The sequence below is a fragment of the Neofelis nebulosa genome, chromosome X (assembly GCF_028018385.1).
Source record: "Neofelis nebulosa isolate mNeoNeb1 chromosome X, mNeoNeb1.pri, whole genome shotgun sequence".
Lineage (NCBI taxonomy): Eukaryota > Metazoa > Chordata > Mammalia > Carnivora > Felidae > Neofelis > Neofelis nebulosa.
Genome location: NC_080800.1, coordinates 32,619,998 through 32,641,760, shown reverse-complemented (window position 1 = coordinate 32,641,760; position 21,763 = coordinate 32,619,998). Strand labels below are relative to the sequence as shown.

The 21,763-nt window shown below is 42.2% G+C and overlaps 3 protein-coding genes across 3 annotated transcripts in view; 2 read left to right on the top strand and 1 right to left on the bottom strand.

The window, feature by feature from the left end:
* PRRG1 (proline rich and Gla domain 1) overlaps positions 1 to 21,018 on the bottom strand; it is a 496,749-nt gene extending 475,731 nt beyond the window's left edge. Inside the window, exon 1 of the mRNA XM_058714385.1 lies at positions 20,632 to 21,018. Within this exon, the coding sequence (XP_058570368.1) occupies positions 20,632 to 20,857 (226 nt within the window). The 5' untranslated portion in view covers positions 20,858 to 21,018. The remainder of the gene's footprint in view (positions 1 to 20,631) is intronic.
* On the top strand, positions 4,184 to 5,220 carry LOC131503048 (ferritin heavy chain-like). Its single transcript, XM_058714388.1, has one exon. The coding sequence runs from the start codon at positions 4,190 to 4,192 to the stop codon at positions 5,027 to 5,029; it is 840 nt and encodes a 279-aa protein (XP_058570371.1). The 5' UTR covers positions 4,184 to 4,189; the 3' UTR covers positions 5,030 to 5,220.
* Positions 17,575 to 17,993, top strand: LOC131502966 (transmembrane gamma-carboxyglutamic acid protein 1-like). Its single transcript, XM_058714255.1, has one exon. The coding sequence runs from the start codon at positions 17,709 to 17,711 to the stop codon at positions 17,991 to 17,993; it is 285 nt and encodes a 94-aa protein (XP_058570238.1). The 5' UTR covers positions 17,575 to 17,708.
* Positions 21,019 to 21,763: the final 745 nt, after the last annotated feature.

Below are 21,763 nucleotides of genomic sequence, written 5' to 3'. Positions count from 1 at the left end.
TAGATTGCTTTGAAGATTTCCATCTGATTCTGGGTCAGGAATATTGAATCAAGGAGTGCAAGAAAGTAAATGTTTCTTAATGCATGACGCCGGGTATTATAGGAGTATAAATAATGTGCACAATATACAGGTATGACTGGATATGTTGGTATTTGATATATATGAGTTATTTGTTGTATAAACTCATGCTGAAGCTGTATTTTTAAGAATTTATATGAGATAGTCAGGGTTGAGAATAAACTGGTAAAATTAAAAAGATGACAGACAGCAGGATTCATTTTGACTATGGAATAAATAACATTGATGATGGCAGGTGAGTTGTCATGTTAACAATATTAAGTCTTCTGATCCAGGAACATGGAGCGTCTTTACATTTATTCAGGTCTCATGCAGTTTCTTTCAACAATGTTTTGTAGTTTTCTGTGTACAATCTTGCAATTCTTTTGTCAATTTATTTCTTAGTATTTTCTTCTTTTTGATGCTATTGAGAATGGAATTGTTTTCTCAATTTAACTTTCAGATTGTTCATTACTGGTGTTTAAGAACACAAATGAGGGTGGCTCAGTTGGTTAAGCATCTGGCTCTTGGTTTTGGCTCAGTTCGTGGTCTCATAGTCCGTGAGATTGAGCCCCACATCAGGTTCCATGGCAACAGTGCGGAGCTTGCTTGGGATTCTGTCTCCCTCTCCCTCTGCCCCTCCCCTGCTCATTCTTTCTCTCTCTCTCCCTTTCTCTCAATAAATAAATAAACTTAAAAAAACACAATTGATTTTTGTGTATTGATTTTATATCCTAAAATCTTGCTGAACTTGTTTATTAATTTTATAAATTTTGTTGTGGAATCCTTAGGGATTTCTATATGTAATGTGCAAATAAAAATAGTTTTACTTCTTCCTTTCCTATTTGAATGCCTTTTATTTCTTTTGCTTGCCTAATTTACTTGGCTAGAAACTCCAGTACAATGTTGAATAGATGTGGTGAGATCAGATATCTTTGTCTTGTTCCTAATCTTAGAGGAAAAATTTCATTTCTGACCCCAAGTATGATGTTAGTTGTAGGTTTTTGTATATGTCTCTTTTAGGATTAGGAAGTTTCCTTCTAACCTTAGTTTGTTAGCTATTTTTATCATAAGAATATGATGGATCTTCTCAAATTCTTTTCCTGCATTTATTGAGATGTCGTTTTTGTCCTTTATTCTATTAACAAATAGTATATTGCATTGATTTATCTTCATATGCTGAAACAGCACTGCAATCCTTAAATAAATACCACTTGGTTGTGGTATATAATCATTTGTATATGTTGCTGAATTCAGTTTGCTAATATTTTGTTCATAATTTTTACAGCTGTTCCTTAGCACTATTTGTGGTTTTCTTGTCTCGTTTTGATACTGTAACATTTAAAATTTTCCACTTTCCCTAGGTTGTTCTCTTGCTAAATAAATAGTTCTCCATTTTTCCTCAAATCATGCCATTTTCTGGATCTCTAGTTACTCACTAAAGAGAAAGAGAGTGAAACTAAGAATGAAGGAGACAGACTGAAAGTAAAGAAAGGCAAACGTACTCTCAGCTATGATGGGCACATATGATTAATCTCTAAGTAATTTTGACTTGTTAACTAAATTCTGTGGCCTTATCACAGGTCTTAAGACAGTTGAATTGAACTCTCTAGAGCTCTCTGGACTCCATTTTGTCAAAAGAGAACAAAGCGACTCTGTCCTACACACACGCATTCACGCGCGCCAGCGCTAAACCACGACTATGACCACCACCATCACCACCATACCTCTTTTAAACTCATAACTCTGTGCCAAACTTGGCCTGAGAAGAAACCAACATTCCACCTCTATAGAGCAGTAGCACTTATCTATTCTTTTCCACTTTTTAAATATAAATATGTAGTTACTCTCCGGTGAGAGGGCCAGCGCAGAGCCCAGTGAAATCATGTTGATAATTCTCCTCTCTCTCTCTCTCTGAACACTGTGACACAGATAAAAACAAATTTTAAAAAAATATCAAGGAAAATCTAAAAAGGAGTATTCTTATTCAAGGGCAATTTTAGCCTGCTTGTTGGATATCCATCTTGTTTCCTAGGGGCAGGAAGTTAGGAAGGCAACTGACAAAAAGAACATTTGATTTTGAATTGGCTCTTCTTGTTCAGTCACTTGGTTCTAGGCATACAGGTACAAGTCATTCAAAGGACAAAGCCTTGGGTAGCCACCTTAATTTACCCTGGCCAGGAACCTATCAAGAAGCCTCTTTCTGCCCCATGGCTTTGATCCAGTATCCTTTGGCACCATACAGTATAAAGAGATTTCTCATCTAGACCTATATTCCAAATGACCAGCCCACCCACAGACCCCATAGCTGACCTGCTGGCCTCTCCATAGGGCCAATGCCTAATAAGAGTAGACATGCTTTACCCTTGCTTTATTCAAAGTTCTCAACATTTTGGTTTTGTCCCAGGCTACAAAATATTTCCCGACTTGTGACAAACTCTTTCTTACTTATGCCTAATTGGACTTATCTTGTTCTTCATTCTTTTGGATTTTTAAGGTGGGAAGTTAGATAATTTATTTGAGACTTTTACTCTTTCCTAAAACAGGCATTTAGTGCTATAAATTTCCATCTAAGCATTGGTTTTAGCTGCATCTCAAAAATGTTGATATGCTGTGCTTTACTTACGTGGAGTTCCAAATAATTTTTAATACTTCCTGGTCTCTTTCAGTTATGGACTGTTCAGAAGTATATGTCTTAGTTTTCAAATATTTGGGGATTTTTTTAAGATACCTTCGTGATTTCTAGTTTAATTCTATTGTGGTCAGAGAACATATCTTGCATGATTTGAATCCACTTAAGTTTATTGAGACTTGTTGTATGGCCCAGAGTATGGTCTGTCTTGGTAAATGCTCCATGTGCACTCAAAAATAATATGCTTCTAAAGAATAAGCTTCTAAAGATTCCTTTCTTTTATGTCTCTATGATTTTTCTAAACATGAACATTATTTCTTCTTTTCGTTTCTTTTTTCCCTGACTATAACAAGTCAGAACTATAACAAGTAAACCCCACCAGTTGCCTACAGAGAGTTCAGAACTGTGTGTTTTTTGAGCTATGTGAATGCATTAATTATTTGAAAAATAAGCATATTTTTAAAAAGTAAAGAGTGGTAATTGAATAACGGGAGTGGACTGAACTCAAAGACAATTATGTACACATACACAAGCCAGAATGAATATAGTTAGCGAACCAGAGGCCGTGAAGAATGCTTGGAAGATAGAAACAGGAGTTGCCTTCAGACTGATAACACCAGAGAAGTTAAAATACCTGCAGTAGAAAGTCAAGCACACTCAAAGAAGGCTCAAGAACAGAATCAAGGACCAGCAGAGGTCCTGGGTAGACTATGAGATTAAAGAGCTGATCTCTGAACAACAGATCTTCCCCCCACCCCCCCTACCCCCACTCTGACCTTCATCCAACCTTGCATTGGACAAAGCCACAGTGGCAAATGAACCACTTTGACTTCTTTAAACTACACTCCCATGACAGTGAGTTACTTGAACAGAAAGGGAAACCAAGTTAGCATAGGCGTTAGACAACTGAAGACCTGCAAAACAGAAATGAAACAAAACAAAAGAATACTTCTACCTAGAAGAAAGATCTATCTACCCAAGCCTTTTGGTGTCAGAGAAATGCCATGCTTGGGCATTGGGGATAGTATCTATCCTACCTGTAAGCTCCATGACGTCTACTCCCACAGGAGAAGACCACTCCCTGGTTGACACCCTCCATCCTCCCTATTCATAGGAGAAGCTTGTTAGTGAAATGGACATCCTGACTGTAAATCAGACCCATGCTAATGACCTAGGCTAATAAAATAAGTCATTTATTGCTAAATATGAATGTGCAAAGTTTGAAGTATTTCAAGAAAGTAAAAGAGATGATGACAAACACATGTATTTATATTTTACAAGAAATAGAAATTTACCAAAAAAGTTCAAATTCATATTCTTAGAATTTTGCAAGACAGTGGGTTTATAAAATAAGAACATGCTGCAATAGAAGGAATTGGAGAACAAAATTAAGTATTTGGGAACTAGACATATTATCGCAAAATTAAAAACTTAAATACCAGGTGCTCAGCGCAGGGCCTCCCTGCCTCACATAGGCTCCAACTGAACCTGGAACAGAGCATGCGCGGCCCCGCCCCACCCCTTATCCCCCTTCCCCCAAACCGGAAACTCGCCCCCGTTTCCTGTAACGGACCCCAGTTCCGGTCTTGTCCCAGAGCTGCTGCCGCGTCCGAGCCCAACGGACGCTGCCTAGAGGTCTCCACTGCCACTGAGTGCCTCTGGCTTCTCTCGCCATTCAAGCTGGGCAATTTTCGAGGCCGCCGCCGCCACCTTGGGCCTTGCCGCTGCCCAATCCGGAGTCCTCGCTTCGGAGTCACCTTCGCCCTCGTCTTGGTGCCAGCGCCGCCAGCCATGGCCACCGCGCCGTCCTCTCAAGTGCGCCAGAACTACCACCCGCAGTGCGAGGCCGCCATCAACAGCCAGATCAACCTGGAGCTCTACGCCTCCTACGTGTACCTGTCGATGGCCTTCTATTTCGACCGCGCCGACGTGGCCCTGAAGAATTTCTCCAAGTTCTTCCTGCGCCAGTCCCACGAGGAGAGCCAGCATGCCGAGAAGCTGATGCAGCTGCAGAACCAGCGTGGGGGCCGCATCCGCCTCCGCGACATCATGAAGCCTAACCGCGACAACTGGGAGAGCGGCCTGAAGGCCATGGAGTGCGCCTTTCACCTGGGGAAGACCGTGAACCAGAGCCTGCTCGACCTGCACCAGCTGGCCACCGACAAGAACGACGCCCATCTGTGCAGCTTCCTGGAGACCAACTACCTGCACGAGCAAGTCAAGGTCATCAAAGAGCTGGGGGGCTACATCACCAGCCTGCGCAAGATGGGGGCCCCGGAAGATGGCTTGGCAGAGTACCTCTTTGACAAGCTCACCCTGGGCAACAGCGACAAGCACTGAGTTGGGACTGCCTTCCCATAGCCACAGGGTGCATGGTGACTTCCCCTGGTCACCATGCCGGGCATGCATTTTGCAGTATTGCGCTTGCAAAACGTTCCAGTTTTTTTTCTTCCAGTTTTGCCATAAATAAATGAAATTATTTGGTTTCAATAAAGTTATTTGGTTCCTAAATAAATAAAGGTCTCTGGTTCATTCGTGTGTGCATAACTCTAACCTTTTAAGTTTTAAAACAGGTATCCAGGAGTCCCTCCACCCACCCATGCCTCATCCACATACAGCTCAGGATTTCCATAGATGAAAGAAGAAGTTATTCCATGGGACCACGGGAAATGCAAAATTAATCTTCCCATTCTAAACTATAGGCAGATGGGGGTTGGGTGGTGTGAGGTGGGGGGGGCCCTGGTGAATGTGGGTGGGTGTGCATGGGAAATTATAAGGAAAAAAAAGATGGTGTAGAATTCATCATAGTGGTTTCCTCTAACGAAGAACTGAAGAATGTGATAAGGCAGGGATTAAAGGGAATCTTCAACATTACACGAAGACTTTTTATTTACTAAAATACGCAAACAAAAAAAAAATAAATAAAATATACAAACATTAATGTTTGAGCTTCTGGGTGGGAACACGGGGGTCTTAGAAGCAGGTATGGCAGAGCATCTTTTTTGACAAGCTCACCCTGGGCAACAATGATAATAAATTGAGCCTTTAGGCTCACTTTCCCATAGACATGGGAGGGACCTCCTAGGCCACCATGCTGGACACGCATAGTGCCCTTACAAAATATTCAGATACAGTTTTCTCCTTCAATTGTACACTTTCTTCTCTCAGAGTAATAAGGTACCAAAAAACCCCACACTACCTGATTAGAAGAGCTGAACAATATCAGGTCAAGGCTAAGGTTAAATTTGTGATATTGAATATGAAGTAGAATAAATCCCCCTAAATGTTAAGCCAGTGAGTCTGGCTGCTTTGAAGAATACGGAGGGTGAGGGAGAGTTGAAGCTGGGAGGCCAGTCAGGAGATATTGTCACCAGTCAGATGAGAGACACTGGTGGTTGAACAGGAGAGGAAGCTGAAGAAAAGGTGACTGAGACAAATTCTAGCTGCATCTGGATGACGCAACAAGATTTGCTCATGGATCAGAGGTAAATGAGAAATGGGAGAAATTATCTAGGTTCTGCTATTTGTACTTGAACACCTGACTTGATGGTAATGCTATTTATTAATCTGAGGATGCTTTCTGGGGAACATGAGGGGTGGGGAAGGCATGTCACGTGAAATCTGAGATGCCTATTAGATATGCAAGTGGAACTGTCATGCAGGGGGTCAGAAGAATGAATCTGGAGCTCAGGTGGGATGTCAGGTTTGGAAATACACACATAGGTGACATCAGCTACAGATGCTGTTGAGGTCATGGGACCGGATAAGCTCACCAGAAACAGAGTATAGAGAGTGTGGCACAGCCAGCCAGCCCCATGCCCAGTGCAGCTACCATTAGAGGATGGGTTGAGATATTCAAACATCCAGAGGGCCGCTGGTCCCACCTTGACTATTATCTCATTGCACACTGTGACCATCTGTGCCCATACCCAGTGTCCCCAAATCAGCCTGTTTCTGACCCTAGTGTGGTTTCTGGTTTCTCTTTTCAAGATGTGGAGAGGAGGTGGTCTATTACCTTATCTTCATGGCTATTGGTAGAAAGAAATTATTTCACAGTAAAAATATTTCTCAAGGAAATGACAGAGCTAGTCTCTATGGACTTTTTTTCTGCTTCCCTTTAAAAAGTCCTCCCCTCTCTCAGTCCACTCTCTGACCGGATGAAATCTGTAGCCATGTAAACTTTAAGGTCATCCATGTCTGGGGAAAAAAAGACCCAAAACATTTTGTTTCTTCTGCACCATGTGTAGTTTACAAAGATCAAAATTTAAAATTTATGGATTTTGTGTCCTATGTTCAAAGACACATGGGTAGCTTGAATCTCTTTAAAGCTAATAGACAGCTTTGAAGTATTAGTAAAATATGAACATGTTTACCTAAGCAGTAATCTGCTTTCACATTTTCCCATGACTGTGCTTTAATACTTTCTTAAGAATGAGGATTATGGCCCTTTGAGTTTAGTTTCCAGAAAATGTTATTACGACTTTTATTTTTCCTAGTCATACTTGGTCTTTTCACTATTTCTTTCTCTGCCTACTTTGAGGACCTCTCCTCTTTCTGGGTTTGTGTTAGATTTTACCTATTTGCTTATATACTTTATTTTAAAAAAATTTTTTTTTCAACATTTATTTATTTTTGGGACAGAGAGAGACAGAGCATGAACAGGGGAGGGGCAGAGAGAGAGGGAGACACAGAATCGGAAACAGGCTCCAGGCTCTGAGCCATCAACCCAGAGCCTGACGCGGGGCTCGAACCCACGGACCGCGAGATCGTGACCTGGCTGAAGTCGGACGCCCAACCGACTGCGCCACCCAGGTGCCCCTATTTGCTTATATACTTTAATAGGTACCCCTCCCATAGACATGAGGAAGCAAACAGCAAGCATCTTTTTGTGTGTTTAAAACCATCAGTTTGCTCAGGATCCTTCTTACTCTCCTATTCTGGAGAGTCAGTTTGTTGTAACGGTTTCTTAACCTCAGATGGCCTGGGTTCATGTCTCAGCTTAGCCACTCATGTTGGGTGACCTTGGATATATTATTGAATTTCTCTGTGCCTCAGTTTCTCCACACTTAAAATAAGGATATTAAAAGGGTCAATTCCACTGGGTTGCTGTGAAGATTAAATAAGTTAACATATGTAAATCTCTTAAAACAGTGCCTGGCACAGTGTAAGTACTTTATGTGTTAGCCATATTTATTTACATCACAACCGTCATCATCACCACCACCACCATATTTATCATCATCTTTCACTCACTTATAAGTTCCTTTGTGTGTTTTGTGCTTTGTGGAAAAGATTGCATGTCTATACTTTGCTCCTGGGAATCTCTCTCACATTTTAGCCAACTCTGTCACCTTGCATATTGAGAAGGGGGGAAAAAATCAATTCTCTGTAGCTTCTTTGGTCTTCAGGTTCAGCCAGGACTCAGCAAGGATGATTTGTGTTTATACTGCCCCTAGCTCAGGCCTGGGAGTGAGTTTTACCACCACAACTTTCTGTGGTAATCCTGCTATTTTGTCTAAACCGGCTTTCCTTTTTTTTTCTTAATTTTTTTAACATTTAATTTTTGAGAGACAGAGAGAGACAGAGCGTGAGTGAGGGAGGGGCAGAGAGAGAGGGAGACACAAATCCAAAGCAGGCTCCAGGCTCTGAGCTGTCAGCACAGAGCCCCATGCAGGGCTCAAACTCACAAACCATGAGATCATGACCTGAGCCAAAGTCGGAGGCTTAACCAACTGAGCCACCCAGGCGCCCCAAGCCGGCTTTCCTTTTAAATTGCCTTCTAGAACACGATTTGCTTATTCTTCCCAAATCCAGGTTGCCTGATTTCCGTCTTGAACTTCTTTCTGCCTGAACTACTTATCACTCCTCAGAGATGGATAAGAGCAAAAGGACAAAGAACTCTCACTCTGATTCCCGCCATATGTAGGGATGTTTTGACACAAAGAGGTGTGGAATGGGGTAAGAAATGGGAAAAAGAACCATATTAGGGATACTGATAATATAAAAATTAAAATTTATAAAAACACCATGAACTGTAGCACAGAGGTTCTTAAGTTTTTCTGCCATTAGAGTCACCTGTGGAGCTTTTACAAATCTTGAGGCACAGGCCACATCGAAGACCATATACACCAGAGTCCCTTGGGGCAGGACCTAGACATTCCAAGCTATGAACACCGGTGCGAGCACCTTGCTACTCAAAATATGGTCTAGGAACCAGAAACATCAGCCTCACTTGAACACTTGTTACAAATGCAAAATGTGAAGCCCTATTCCAAAACTACTGAATCAGAATCCATGTCTTAACAAGATCCCAAGTGATGAATATGCATACTGAAGTCTGAGAAGCACTGGTTTAATTAACATCCTGGTACTCAAACATGGCTGCCCTGAGGTATCACCTGGGCAGCTGGACAATAATAATGCCTCAATTTACATGACTCAGTCATATAATCATGCAAGTGCTGGACCAATTACACTAAAAATGTACTCTAACTTCAACAGCAATTTTTTTTAATATATGAAATTTATTGTCAAATTGGTTTCCATACAACACCCAGTGCTCATCCCAAAAGATGCCCTCTTCAATACCCATCACCCACCCTCCCCTCCCTCCCACCCCCCATCAACCCTCAGTTTGTTCTCAGTTTTTAAGGGTCTCTTATGCTTTGGCTCTCTCCCACTCTAACCTCTTTTTTTTTTTTTCCCTTCCCCTCCCACATGGGTTTCTGTTAGGTTTCTCAAGATCCACATAAGAGTGAAAACATATGATATCTATCTTTCTCTGTATGGCTTATTTCACCTAGCATCACACTCTCCAGTTCCATCCACGTTGCTACAAAGGGCCAGATTTCATTCTTTCTCATTGCCACATAGTACTCCATTGTGTATATAAACCACAATTTCTTTATCCATTCGTCAGTTGATGGACATTTAGGCTCTTTCCACAATTTGGCTATTGTTGAGAGTGCTTCTATAAACACTGGGGTACAAGTGCCCCTATGCATCAGGACTCCTGTATCCCTTGGGTAAATTCCTAGCAGTGCTATTGCTGGGTCATAGGGTAGGTCTATTTTTAATTTTCTGAGGAACCTCCACACTGTTTTCCAGAGTGGCTGCACCAGTTTGCATTCCCACCAACAGAGCAAGAGGGTTCCCATTTCTCCACATCCTCTCCAGCATCTAAGTCTCTTGATTTGTTCATTTTGGCCACTCTGACTGGCGTGAGGTGATATCTGAGTGCTCAACAGCAATTATTGCATCAAGAATTACTGATCTCACACACACACACATACACATTTTTATCTGTTTTGCTGTTTTATCACAAATTAATTTGTTTTATAGCATGGGTTGTCCAACTATGGCCCACAAGCCAAATTCACATTTTTGCATCTATACTCATAAAGGATATGGATCTGTAGTTTTCTTATGATATTTCTGTGTGGTTCTGCTCTCATGATAGCACTGGCCTCATAGAATGTGGAGATATTCCCTCTTCTGTTTTTCAGACGAACTTGTGAAAAATAGGTATGAATTCTTTAAATATCTGATGAAATTCACCAGTGAAATCAAAGCCTGGGCTTTTGACTGTGAAAAGTTTTAAAATTACTAATTTAATCACTTTGCTAATTACATAGGTCTATTCAAATATTCTAGTTCTTCTGGAGTCAGTTTCTGTAGTTTGTATCTTCTAGGAAGTTTTCTATTTCATCTAGGTGGCAGATCTAGTTCTGGTTCAAAGTACAGTAAAACCCTGCATTCTGAGTAAGTTGTTCTGCGAGTGTTCCACAAGACAAACAAACATTTCTAATAAATTTTAACTTGATAAACAAGTGATGTCTTATAATATGAGTAGTACCTGACTCTGAATGTCACATGATCACAATTGAACCAATGGTTCTTGTCTCTCTCTCTTGCTGCGGGATTGTGGCAGATCGTCTCCCATGCTCAGATGGTTGGTCTCAAGCCACAGTGTTTAACAGAAATCAGTGATTTTTCAGAATGTTGGAAGGTGCCCACAACTGGAACTGGTGTATTTTTTGTCACTTCAAAGCACTTATGGATAATCATTTGCTTTTCCATACAAGAGTAAGCTCAGGAATGCTTTGCTTCATTCCAGGTCAGGCTGCCTGCAGATATAGACACTTTCCTCTGCTGCCTTATTGCCAGTTACGTTAAATATAGTCTATGACAGGGGCGCCTGGGTGGCGCAGTCGGTTAAGCGTCCGACTTCAGCCAGGTCACGATCTCGCGGTCCGTGAGTTCGAGCCCCGCGTCAGGCTCTGGGCTGATGGCTCGGAGCCTGGAGCCTGTTTCCGATTCTGTGTCTCCCTCTCTCTCTGCCCCTCCACCATTCATGCTCTGTCTCTCTCTGTCCCAAAAATAAATAAAAAACGTTGAAAAAAAAATTAAAAAAAATATAGTCTATGACAAGAGTTTATTAATACTGTACTGTAGTCAACATCCATGCAAGTGTATACAATAGCTCCCATTCAGAAAAGGTTGAAAAGAAAGGCAGTAAGAAGGAGATGATTACAGTGGAAGTTAAGAAGGAAATCAAGAAGTACAAATGAGGCAAGAGAGTGGCTGAAATTGCAAGATTTTATAAGAAGTCTACGTCGACCATATGCACAACATTAAGGAAGAAAGAAGAAATAAGGGTTCTAGATGCATCAAAAGGAGTCACAAGAATATCAAAGCAATGGCCACGTGTTTTGAAAGATGTAGGTAAAGATGTTTGGATAAATCAGAAGAACTAGCAAGTGATACCGTGCCTGAGAACTTTATTTGCGAGAAGGCAAGGGCCTTGTACACTTGACCTCGTAAGTAAACTGCCGGGTACGTCAACAGAAAGCGAAGAAGGCTTCAAGGCAAGCAGGGGATGGTTTGATAACTTGAATAGGAGAAGTGGCATCCGTGTAGTTGTGAGGCACAGAGAGGCTGCGAGTTCAGATGCTAAGGCAGCTGAGGCATTTGCTACCAACTTCCAGAAGCTCATGGTTTCCGACTGTTACCTGATGGAACAAGATGTTAACTGTGATGAAACGGGGCTTTTTTAGAAAAAGATGCCAAAGAGGACCTACATTACAGAAGAAGAGAATGCAATGCCTGGTCACAAGCCCATGAAAGACCATCTGACCCTCTTATTTTGCACTAATGCAAGTGGGGATTTCAAAGGCAAGCCCCTGCTCATGTAACATTCTGAGAATTCATGAGCCTTCGAGAAACGCAAGGTGCAGAAAAGCCAATTAAATGTTATGTGGAGGTCCAACAGCAAGCTTGGGTCACTTGTATCTTGTTCGTTGAGTGGATCAATGAGGTCTTCAGTCCTGCAGTGAAGAAATACCTTTTAGAAAAGAGTCTGCCACTCAAAGCCTGGCTGGTTACGGATAATGCTCCTGCTCATCGTCCAGGCTTTGAGGATGACTTACTGGAGGAACTTGAGCTCATTAAGGTCAAGTTCCTTCCTCCCTACACCACTCCAATCCTCCAGCCCATGGATCAGGTCATTTCAAACTCTAAAACACCAAAGCACTATTTTAGCGATGCTTTCAGGTCACTGAAGGAACAAACCTTACCCTCTGAGAGTTTTGGAAAAATCACTTCCGTATTGTGAACTGCCTCAAGATCATCAATGAAGCCTGGGATGGGGTCACCAAGAGAACCCTCAATTCTGCTTGGGGAAAACTGTGGCCTGATTGCATTCTTGGACATGACTTAGAGGGGCTTGCTCATGAACAGGAGCTGCCACTTGTCGATGAAATTGTGTCCCTGAGGAAGACCACGGGACTGGAGGTGAATGAGGACAACATTCAAGAGCTGGTGGAGGAACATGGCCAGGGGCTGACCACCGACAAACTGATGGATCTGCATTGCGAGCAACAGCAAGAGGTTATGGAGGAGATCTCGTTTGCAGAGGAGAAGGAGAAAAAGGCAGAGGAATCCCTCATTTCAAATGAGATTAGGGAGATATGTAAAATGTGGGAAATAGTGCAAAATTTTGTAGAAAAGCACCACCTGAATAAGGCTGTAGCAGTGCGAGCCATTAATCTGTTCAAGGCCAATGCAATGTCACATTTCCAAGAAATCCTGGAAAGGAGGCAAAAGCCTGGGTCCATTGGATGGGTTTCTTATTAAAGGTGCATGAAAACAAAAGGGTTCCACTGAGCCAATAGATAGCAGTGATTCCTTTAGGGACAGTGAAAGCTGTACTACACAATAACCCTCCTCTCTCTTGTCTCCCTCACACCAGTCACGAAAGTTTTCAAAGGTAAGTGAAGGTTAATTTGTTTTTCTTTATATTTTGTATTTTATTATTTTGTACTATATTACAGTAATCATTTTTTAAGTTTATTTATTTTTGAGACAGAGCGTGAGTGGGGGAGGGGCAGAGAGAGGGGGAGATGCAGAACGCGAAGCAGGCTCCAGGCTCAGAGCTGTCAGCACAAAGCCGGATGTGGGGCTCGAACCCACAAACCATGAGATCATGACCTGAGTCGAAGTCGGATGTTCAACCGGCTGAGCCACCCAGGAGCCCCTGTAATCATTTTTATTATGAATATTTTTGGGTTGTAGAACGAATCATCTGGCCATTATTTCTTATGGGGAAATTCTCTTTGATGTACAAGTGCTTTGGATTACAAGCATGCTTCCGGAATGAATTATGCGAGCAAACCATGGTTTTACTGTATTCCCCTTTTGCTTCTATAAGTGAGGCAGTGATGTCCTTCTTACATTCCTGATTTTAATAATCTGTCTTTTCTCATTTTTTCTTGGTCAGTCTAGCTACATGTTGTCAATTTTATTGATTGTTAAAAGAACCCCACTTGATTTCACTTGTTTTCTCTATTGTTTTCCTGTCCAACATTGCTTTTACTTCTGCTCTAATCTTTAACATTTTCTTAGTTCTGCCTGCTTTGGGTTTATTCGGCTCTGACCTTTCTCATTTTTTAAAAAAAATTTGGAATGTTAAGTTATTTGGGATATATATTTTTTAATGTAACCATTTGCAACTATACATTTCTCTCTCATCACTGCATTTGCTGCATCCCATAATTTTTGGTATGCTGTGTTTCTCTGTCATTCATCTCAAAGTATTTTCTAACTTCCCACGTGATCTCTTTGACCCATTGGTTATTTAGAAGTGTGGTTTAAAAAAAAGTTTTTTTTAAATGTTTATTCATTTTTGAGACAGAGAGAGACAGAGCACAAGTGGGGATGGTGCAGAGAGAGAGGGAGACACAGAATGTGAAGCATGCTTCAAGCTCTGAGCTGTCAGCACAGAGCCGGACGTGGGGCTTGAACTCATGAACCGTGAGATCGTGACTTGAGCTGAGGTCGGACACTTAACCGGCTGAGCCACCCAGGTGCCCCATAGAAGTGTGTTGTTTAATTTCCACATATGTGTAAATTTTCCAAATTGACTTCTGTTATTGATTTCTAATTTTGTTCCATTTTGGTCAAAAAACATTCTTTGATTTCAATCCTTTTAAATGCATTGAGGCTCATCTTAGAATATACTGTAATCTGGAGAATATTTCATGAGTGCTTGGGAAGAAGTATTCAGCTGTTGCTGGGTGGAGTGTACTACAGATTTTTGTTAGGCCTAATTGGTTAGGAGTTTTAGTAAAGTCTTCTACTTCTTTGTTGCTTCTCTTCCTAGTTGTTCTATACATTATCGAAAGTGGGAATTGCAATCTCCAACTATTTCTGTCTTACTGTTTCATCCTTTGGTTCTGTCAGTTTTGTTTCATGTATTTGAGGTTTTCTGGTTATGAACATGTACATTTATAGTGTTATCTCTTCCCAATGATTTGAATTTTTTATCACTATAAAACATCCCTCTTTGCCTCTAGTAAGAATTTGTGTCTTCATGCATATTTTTTTCCTGATATTAGTATAGCCGCTGCTGCTCTCCTTTGCTCACTGTTTGTATATTCTATCTTCTCTCTTTTTACTTTCAAACCATTTGTTTCAATATAATTCGTATCCTGTGTAGACAGTATAGAGTTGGATATTCTTTTTTATCCATTGTGACACTGTCTTTCTTTTGATTGGAGAGTTTAATCTATTTACTTTTAATGTTACTATTGATATGGCTGATTTATATCTGCCATATTGCTATGTTTGCTATGTATTTCCTGTCTTTTGTGTTTTCCTGTTCTTCCTGTACTCCTTTCATTTGTATGAAATAGATATTCTCCACTGTACCATTTTAATTCGTTTTTTCCCCCTTATGTTTTAAAGTTATTTTTTAGTGATTTCTCTAGGGAGCACAATATGTATGTTATCACAATCTACTTCACCTTACTTGAGGGGCACGTGGCTGGCTCATTTGGTAGAACATCAACTGATAGCTTAGACAAAACCACCATTCTGCAGTGCTCACAGTTCTGAAGGCTGGGAAGTCCAAGATCAAGATGCTAGCAAGGTAAGTTTCATTGAGGCCTCTTCTCTTGGCTTATAGATGACAGCTTTCTTGCTGTGTCCTCATGTGGTGGAAAGGTGTCTCTTCTCATAAGGGCACTAATCCTATAGCTTTATTACCTCCATAAAGGTCTTATCTCCAAATGCAGTCACACTGGGGGGTGGGGCTTTAACATTTCAATTTTGGAGGGATAGAGAAACATTCAGTCCATAACATAACCTGAGCCAGTAAGACTTTCAGCCTTTGTTGATGGATCTGCAAACATAAATTGGGGAATGCACTAAGGTTCAGTAAGTTTACAAGTCTGCTATGGCTTTTACTTCCTTGGTATGCAAGGCCTCACATTCAACCAGAGACAAGTAGCTAACTGGGCCTTTCTCTGGTCTTCCTGATAGTGCACACACCCTTGCAGCCTTGCAGATGTACACAGCCTTCCAGAACAGCTGGGGCATGTGGTGGCTTATTAAAGTCTATGATGGCTGCCTTGTTGCCAGATCTCTCTGTTAAATTTATGGCTGATTTTCCTATCTGTAATTCACACCAACCCATACTGCAACCCTAGGTTAGCTGTGATGTTGGTCTTCCTCAGCTGTTTGCCATGAAGTTAGCTATTGTTTTTGTTTTTTTTTTAAGTTTATTTATTTTGAGAAAGAGAGAGAGTACAAGTGGCGGAGAGGCCAAGCAGAGAGGGAGAGACAGAATCCAAAGTAGGCTCTGCACTGTCAGTACAGAGCCCACTGTGGGGCTCAAACTCATGAACTGTGAGATCGTGACCTGAGCTGAAACCAAGAGTCAGATGCTTAACAGACTGAGCCACCCAGGTGCCCCAGCTATTGTTTTTAATATCACCCCTGAGCTTAGATTTTTTCCACAGTGTAAATCAAAAAACCTCTGTCCATCATCCAGGCCATTGATCCTCATGGCCTGCTGTATCCTAGTAGAACTACTATACAACAGAGCAAGGGACAAGGAGGCAGCACAGGAGTTCAGGCTATAAATGCCACAGATTTTCACTCCCCCCCCCTTTTTTAAGTTTATTTATTTATTTTGAGAGAGGGAGAGCATGAGTGCAGTGGGGAGGGGCAGAGAGATAGGGAGAGAGAGAATCCCAAGCAAGCTCCATACTGCCAGAGTAGAGCCTGATGCAGGGCTCAAACCCACAAACCTTGAGATCATGACCTGAGCCAAAATCAAGAGTTGGATGCTCAATCAACTGAGGCACCCCTCCACTGTTTTTCTTGAATAAACATTCGCAATTTGTTGTATGCTTTTGGTCAATTTCCATAGTACTAAAATAGTTATTTTTTACAATTTTTCCAGTTTAGCATTGCTTTTTGGAAAGAAAATTAGCTGAATCTCTTACTCAGCCATGCTGACAGTCAGTTTTCTAGATGGCTTCACTAATGAAGTGTGGAAAGATGGAAACAGTCACTGTGGGCCTACCATTGTTACCATGTACAAGTGCCATCTAGTTGATTCTAATTTGGATACCTAAAAAATACTAGGTGAAAAATTTATATTTTCTATTACACAAAATATACATTTCTATAGTGAAGTAAAATTTAAATTCATTGTTATCACAGCCATTAAAAAAACAAGGACTCACTTTTTGTTTTTCATTTACTTCAATATTTTCTTTGGAAAAAGAATACTTTAAAAAATTCTTTGGAAAATTCAAACTTAAAAAAATTTTGAAATGTCTATAATGTAGCTTTTCTAAACTTAGAAGATTAAGAAATTTTCTAAGCTCTTTACATTAACAGAGACTAAATTCTGGTGGTATTATATATATGCCTCCAAAGTAGGAAGAATTTTTAGAAATATGAATTGAATTATAGCTTAAATTTACTTGTATGGAAAAATAAAAACAATTCCCCATGAGTGAGCGTGTGTGTGTGTGTGGTGCAGCTATTGCCTTTTTATTGTACAGGATATCTTGGGTGTGTACTGTTTGCATGCAATATCTCTATATATCATGAAGAATCATTTCCTTTTTTCAGAAGCAGAGTGGGATGGGGATAGATATGTTCAAGAGTCACAATATATTTACCTTAAGTGAATTTAGAACGAAATAATTAGTGTTCCTTGGAATGAATTATGGCCAAATTTATCTTAATTTCTTGATGCTATTTTGTCATCCCTTCCCTTCATACAAGCAGGGGTTCTCTGGGTTTATGTTGCTAGGTCAGTTGCAGCTTTATTTAGGTTTATTTAGAGGGACAAAGACTGGTAGTCTGGAGACTGGATTTTGATTCGGTTGCTGCTGTGCAACAGCAGAATGCCCGGGAGGTAATCCACTTACAACAGTGAGTATAAGCAGTGGAATCGCTATTACTGTATTTAAACGCCGATGGTTGGCAGGAATGTGCTAAAGTCTGAATCTAACAGCTAATTATGTCACTGTCCCTGCCCAGGGCAACTGCTACTGAAAGGACATGCTCAGTGATGAGGAAGACAGCAGAGGTGGTGGTTTGGAGCTAAATGTTACTTTGTTGCTGACTCACGGGAAGAGGTTTAGGATGTTGGCTGTGGTTTCTAAAGAGCACCCAGCCGTTTTCACCTTGTGTATGAAGTTTCCACGTGTTTTTTTAAATTATGATTTTATGCTTATTATTTTCTCTCTCCTTAGTTTTCCTCACAGGAGAAAAAGCCAATTCAGTATTGAAACGCTACCCAAGAGCTAATGGACTTTTTGAAGAAATAAGACAGGGCAACATTGAGCGTGAATGCAAAGAAGAAATCTGCACATTTGAAGAAGCAAGAGAAGCTTTTGAAAATAATGAGAAAACTGCAAGTACACTGGCAATTTTTAAGAGCCGTTCACAAGCTTTGCCTACCTTTTGGATGGATGTCTGCAGTCTGCATTCCCAAATGGCGTGATTTGCTACCAATTACAAATCGATCCCACACTGCCTTTGTGAAGAACTCTGCAAGTGGCATCTAACTGAGAATACTCTGTGGATAGTAGAGCCAGGTTCACTTCCCCATGTGTTGGTCTGTCTTCCAGGGCCCTGTTTCCACAGGACTCTGCTGAGCTCAGATGGATCATCCTGGCAGGGGGGGAAGCACTTGTTTCACACAAGGCTCTGTTGGGGAAGAATATAGATATCATCACCTGACTCTGCTTAATCAGTGAGAAAGAGTAGACGAACCTAATAGAGGCTGACACGGTTTTAAAAATCTTTTACTCCTGGGGCGCCTGGGTGGCTCAGTCGGTTGAGCGTCCGACTTTGGCTCAGGTCATGATCTCACGGTTTGGGGGTTTGAGCCCCACGTCGGGCTCTGTGCTGACAGCTCAGAACCTGGAGCCTGCTTCAGATTCTGTGTCTCCCTCTCTCTCTCTCTGTCCCTCTCAAAAGTAAATAAACATTAAAAAACATTTTTTACAAATAATAAAAATCTCTTTCTTGTAGTACAAAAGAAAAGACATATCTATTTTTGAACTCAACTCCCTTCTCCACTTTAAGAAAAACCCCTGTTTACCACTCTTTACTCTAGAGGGCATGCTCTTCCAGGAGAGCGGGGCTGGAAATGCAAACAGCAGTGGTGTAAATTCTGTGGAACTGCTCTGCACTTGGAAATTACATTACCAGAGGTAGCCAGCATATAAAGATCCATTCCCGTGCACCGACCTTGAAAATAACACTGGGTGCTAAACAAGTGATGTTAGATGTGCTAGAACACAACTGAGTACGTCTGATGTATCACTACTGTACTGCTTTATGTGATTTCTTGTGAGTGTATGTGTCAATGTGTGTATATTTATGTGTGGGGTTTTTTAATTGTGATTTTCTAAAAGTTTATTTAGAGAGAGAGAGAGCACAGGTGCATGAACAGGGGAGGGGCAGGGAGAAAGGGAGAGAGAATCCCAAGCAGCCTCTGCGCTGTCAGCAGGGAGCCACCATGCCATGCCATGCCATGTGGGGCTCATTCTCACCATTGTGAGATCATGACCTGAGCCAAAATCAAGAGTACAAGGCTTAACCGACTGAGCCACCCAGGTGCCCCTGTATGTGTGTTTTAACACAACTGGCTTGGTCTTAAAGTAGCCATATTCTTAGACCAATCCTAAGTTATTATGTACTCTGAAGAGAATAAAGTGCCATTTGTAAATGTGACCCAAATGTTATTTAGAACCTTCACTATCTATACCAAATATCACGAAATGTTTCAAGTACAATATGGCTCATGTTTCTAAAACATACATAAAATCTGGTTCTTCATATTGTGTTTTTTTCAATGAATATAAGTTTTAAGTTGTAGATATTCTACAGTTTTCCCAAAGGTAATGACTTTTCCTCCTAATTTATCAATCTCCTTTATAGGAAAGGCAAGTTACTTGTTCAAAATGCACTGTGTGAAAGAACTTAATACCAGTGAACAGTACTATTTTGAACTTAAAAATGTAAATAATTTAAAATTTACAGGAAAACTGTAAGAATACAAAAAATGCCCCTGACTCATATTCACCAATTACATTTTCCCACATTTGCTTTGTTTTCTCTCCCTTCCCCACCCCCTTTTCTAGTAAGCTGCCTATATCTTGCCTCTCTATTCCTGAAAACTTCACTGTGTATTTCCTTAAAAAATTACTAAACCACTATCAATGATCAAATCATAAAAATTAACATGGTTGCAATATTATCTAATAGTTACACTCAAAAATCATTCTAATAATATCCTTTATAGCACTTTGTGTCCACTCCAAGAACCAAGTCTGTCTTAGGAGCTGCCACAGTAGAGATGTTTGCAGTTTTTAGTGTTGGCTGAATACACTATAAAGGTTCCAGGCTTTTGTAAATGGTTCTTGAAGAGAAAGAAAGGTATGGAGGAGAGAGGAGGTATCTGGACAGGGCAAGAAAGAAGGGCAACTCATGACCAACGACGTGTCACCAAAAAAGGAAAGGAAATTACGCCTGTCTTCCAACTTTCCACATCCCTCAGAAATTTAAGGAAATAAAACCCAAACCGCAACTCCTTGGGGAAAACCCAGACAAAGTGGAGTAGAGCTGGCAGAAACGTGGGCACGAAGAGGTAAACTCGGGCAAATTCCTCCTTGAGAGTGGAGGGAGAATAGAGTGGGGAAGAGCGAGCAGAGAACCCACAGCGTCTCGGTGGAGTTGGGGCGTTTATGCTGGTCTTTTTTTTTTTTTTTTTCAAGGAGAGTGTTGAAGGCGTTGCGTTTTTAACACAGCCACACGGTTCTCGCCTTAAATGATAACAATGACCCCAAATAGCATACGTGTTACTCCAGAGCCCAAGGAATGGCCACGGGAGGACGGAGAGGGCGTGGGACGTCGCATTAGGTCTGGCGGCCCGGACGGAGGAGAGGCGAGGGGTGGCCATCAGGGAGGCGGCTGCAGCCCCAGGGTCCCCGAAGGGGCAGGCTGGAGCGGGGCGGACAAGGGTAGGGGACCCAGAAGGTTGGGGAGGGGCGGAGAGGCGGTGGCCGTCCGGGCAGTGGGGCGCGGGTTGGTGCGGGGCTGGAGGCAGGGGTCGCGGCGCGCCGGGCCCTCACCGCTGCTGAGCGTGGACTCGCAGTGCCAGATGTCCAAGCTGGCGGGTTTCCGGCAGGACTCCCACAGGGACAGGTAGTACTGGTGGTCGGCCGTGACCCAGGCCGGGCTCAGCACGGCCCCCAGGTCCAGACACAGCGCCAGGAAGATGCACACCAGCCCGACCAGCTTCAGCGGGGTCAGCACCGACACGCGCACCTCCTCCATGCCGCTGCCCGCCGAAGCCATGCCCCGGGCGCCGCGGCCGCCCGCCCCGCCGGAGGCGAGGTCGCCAGGCGGGTCCGGAGAGCGGGGAGCCCGACCTCCTCTGGAGGGAAGCAGCGGAGCCGCCGCGCACCGGGAAGGTGGGTCTGCGGGGGCTGCCGGCCCGGGTGGGGGTCTTCGGCAGCGGCAGCGGCAGCGGCAGCTAAGGCGATTCCGCCGCGGACCTTCGCCGCCAGCCCCGCGCCGAGCTCTGCCGGCGCCCGCTCCGCCCCTGGGCTGCGGGAGGCCGTGGTGCTGGGGGAGAGGCCGCTGCACCTGGGCCTTGGCCTCAGGCTCTTGCTCCAGGCAAGAAGGGCTGGAGTGCGCCTGGCCCTGCCCCTTGCAGGGCCAGTTTCCTTCTCTGAACCCAGAGGCTGGTGCCTGGAAAGTGCCCCATCCCCTGGCTGGCGCTCTAAAAATGGGACCACCCTCTCATGTATCTCATACAAGTGTAATCATATAGTATTCGTCTTCTGTGTCTGGTTTATTTCACTTAGCATAATGTTTTTAAGTTCTTCCATGTTGTAGCATGTATCCGAATTTCATTCCTTTTTAATGCTGAAAAAGATTCCATTGTATACTAGACCTCCCTTATCTGAGGGGTGATTCGAGTCCAAGACTCCTGAAACCATGGTTAGTGCAAGACCCTATGTATACTTTCCTCTTTCCTACACATATCTACCTAAGATAAAGTTTAATTTATAAATTAGGCGCAGTAAGAGGTTAACAATAATAGAACAATTATAACAATATACTGTAATAAAAGTTATGTGAATGTGGTCTCTCTCAAAATATATTACATTATACTCACCATCTTCCTGTGACGATGTTAGGTGATATGAAACGCCTACCTGATGAGATGAAGGAAGTGAATGAATGACATGGGCACTG

Coding starts and splice junctions, on each gene's coding strand:
- LOC131503048 (XM_058714388.1), top strand. CDS start 4,190: ATGCGCGGCCCCGCCCCACCCCTTATCCCCCTTCCCCCAAACCGGAAA.
- LOC131502966 (XM_058714255.1), top strand. CDS start 17,709: ATGATTTTATGCTTATTATTTTCTCTCTCCTTAGTTTTCCTCACAGGA.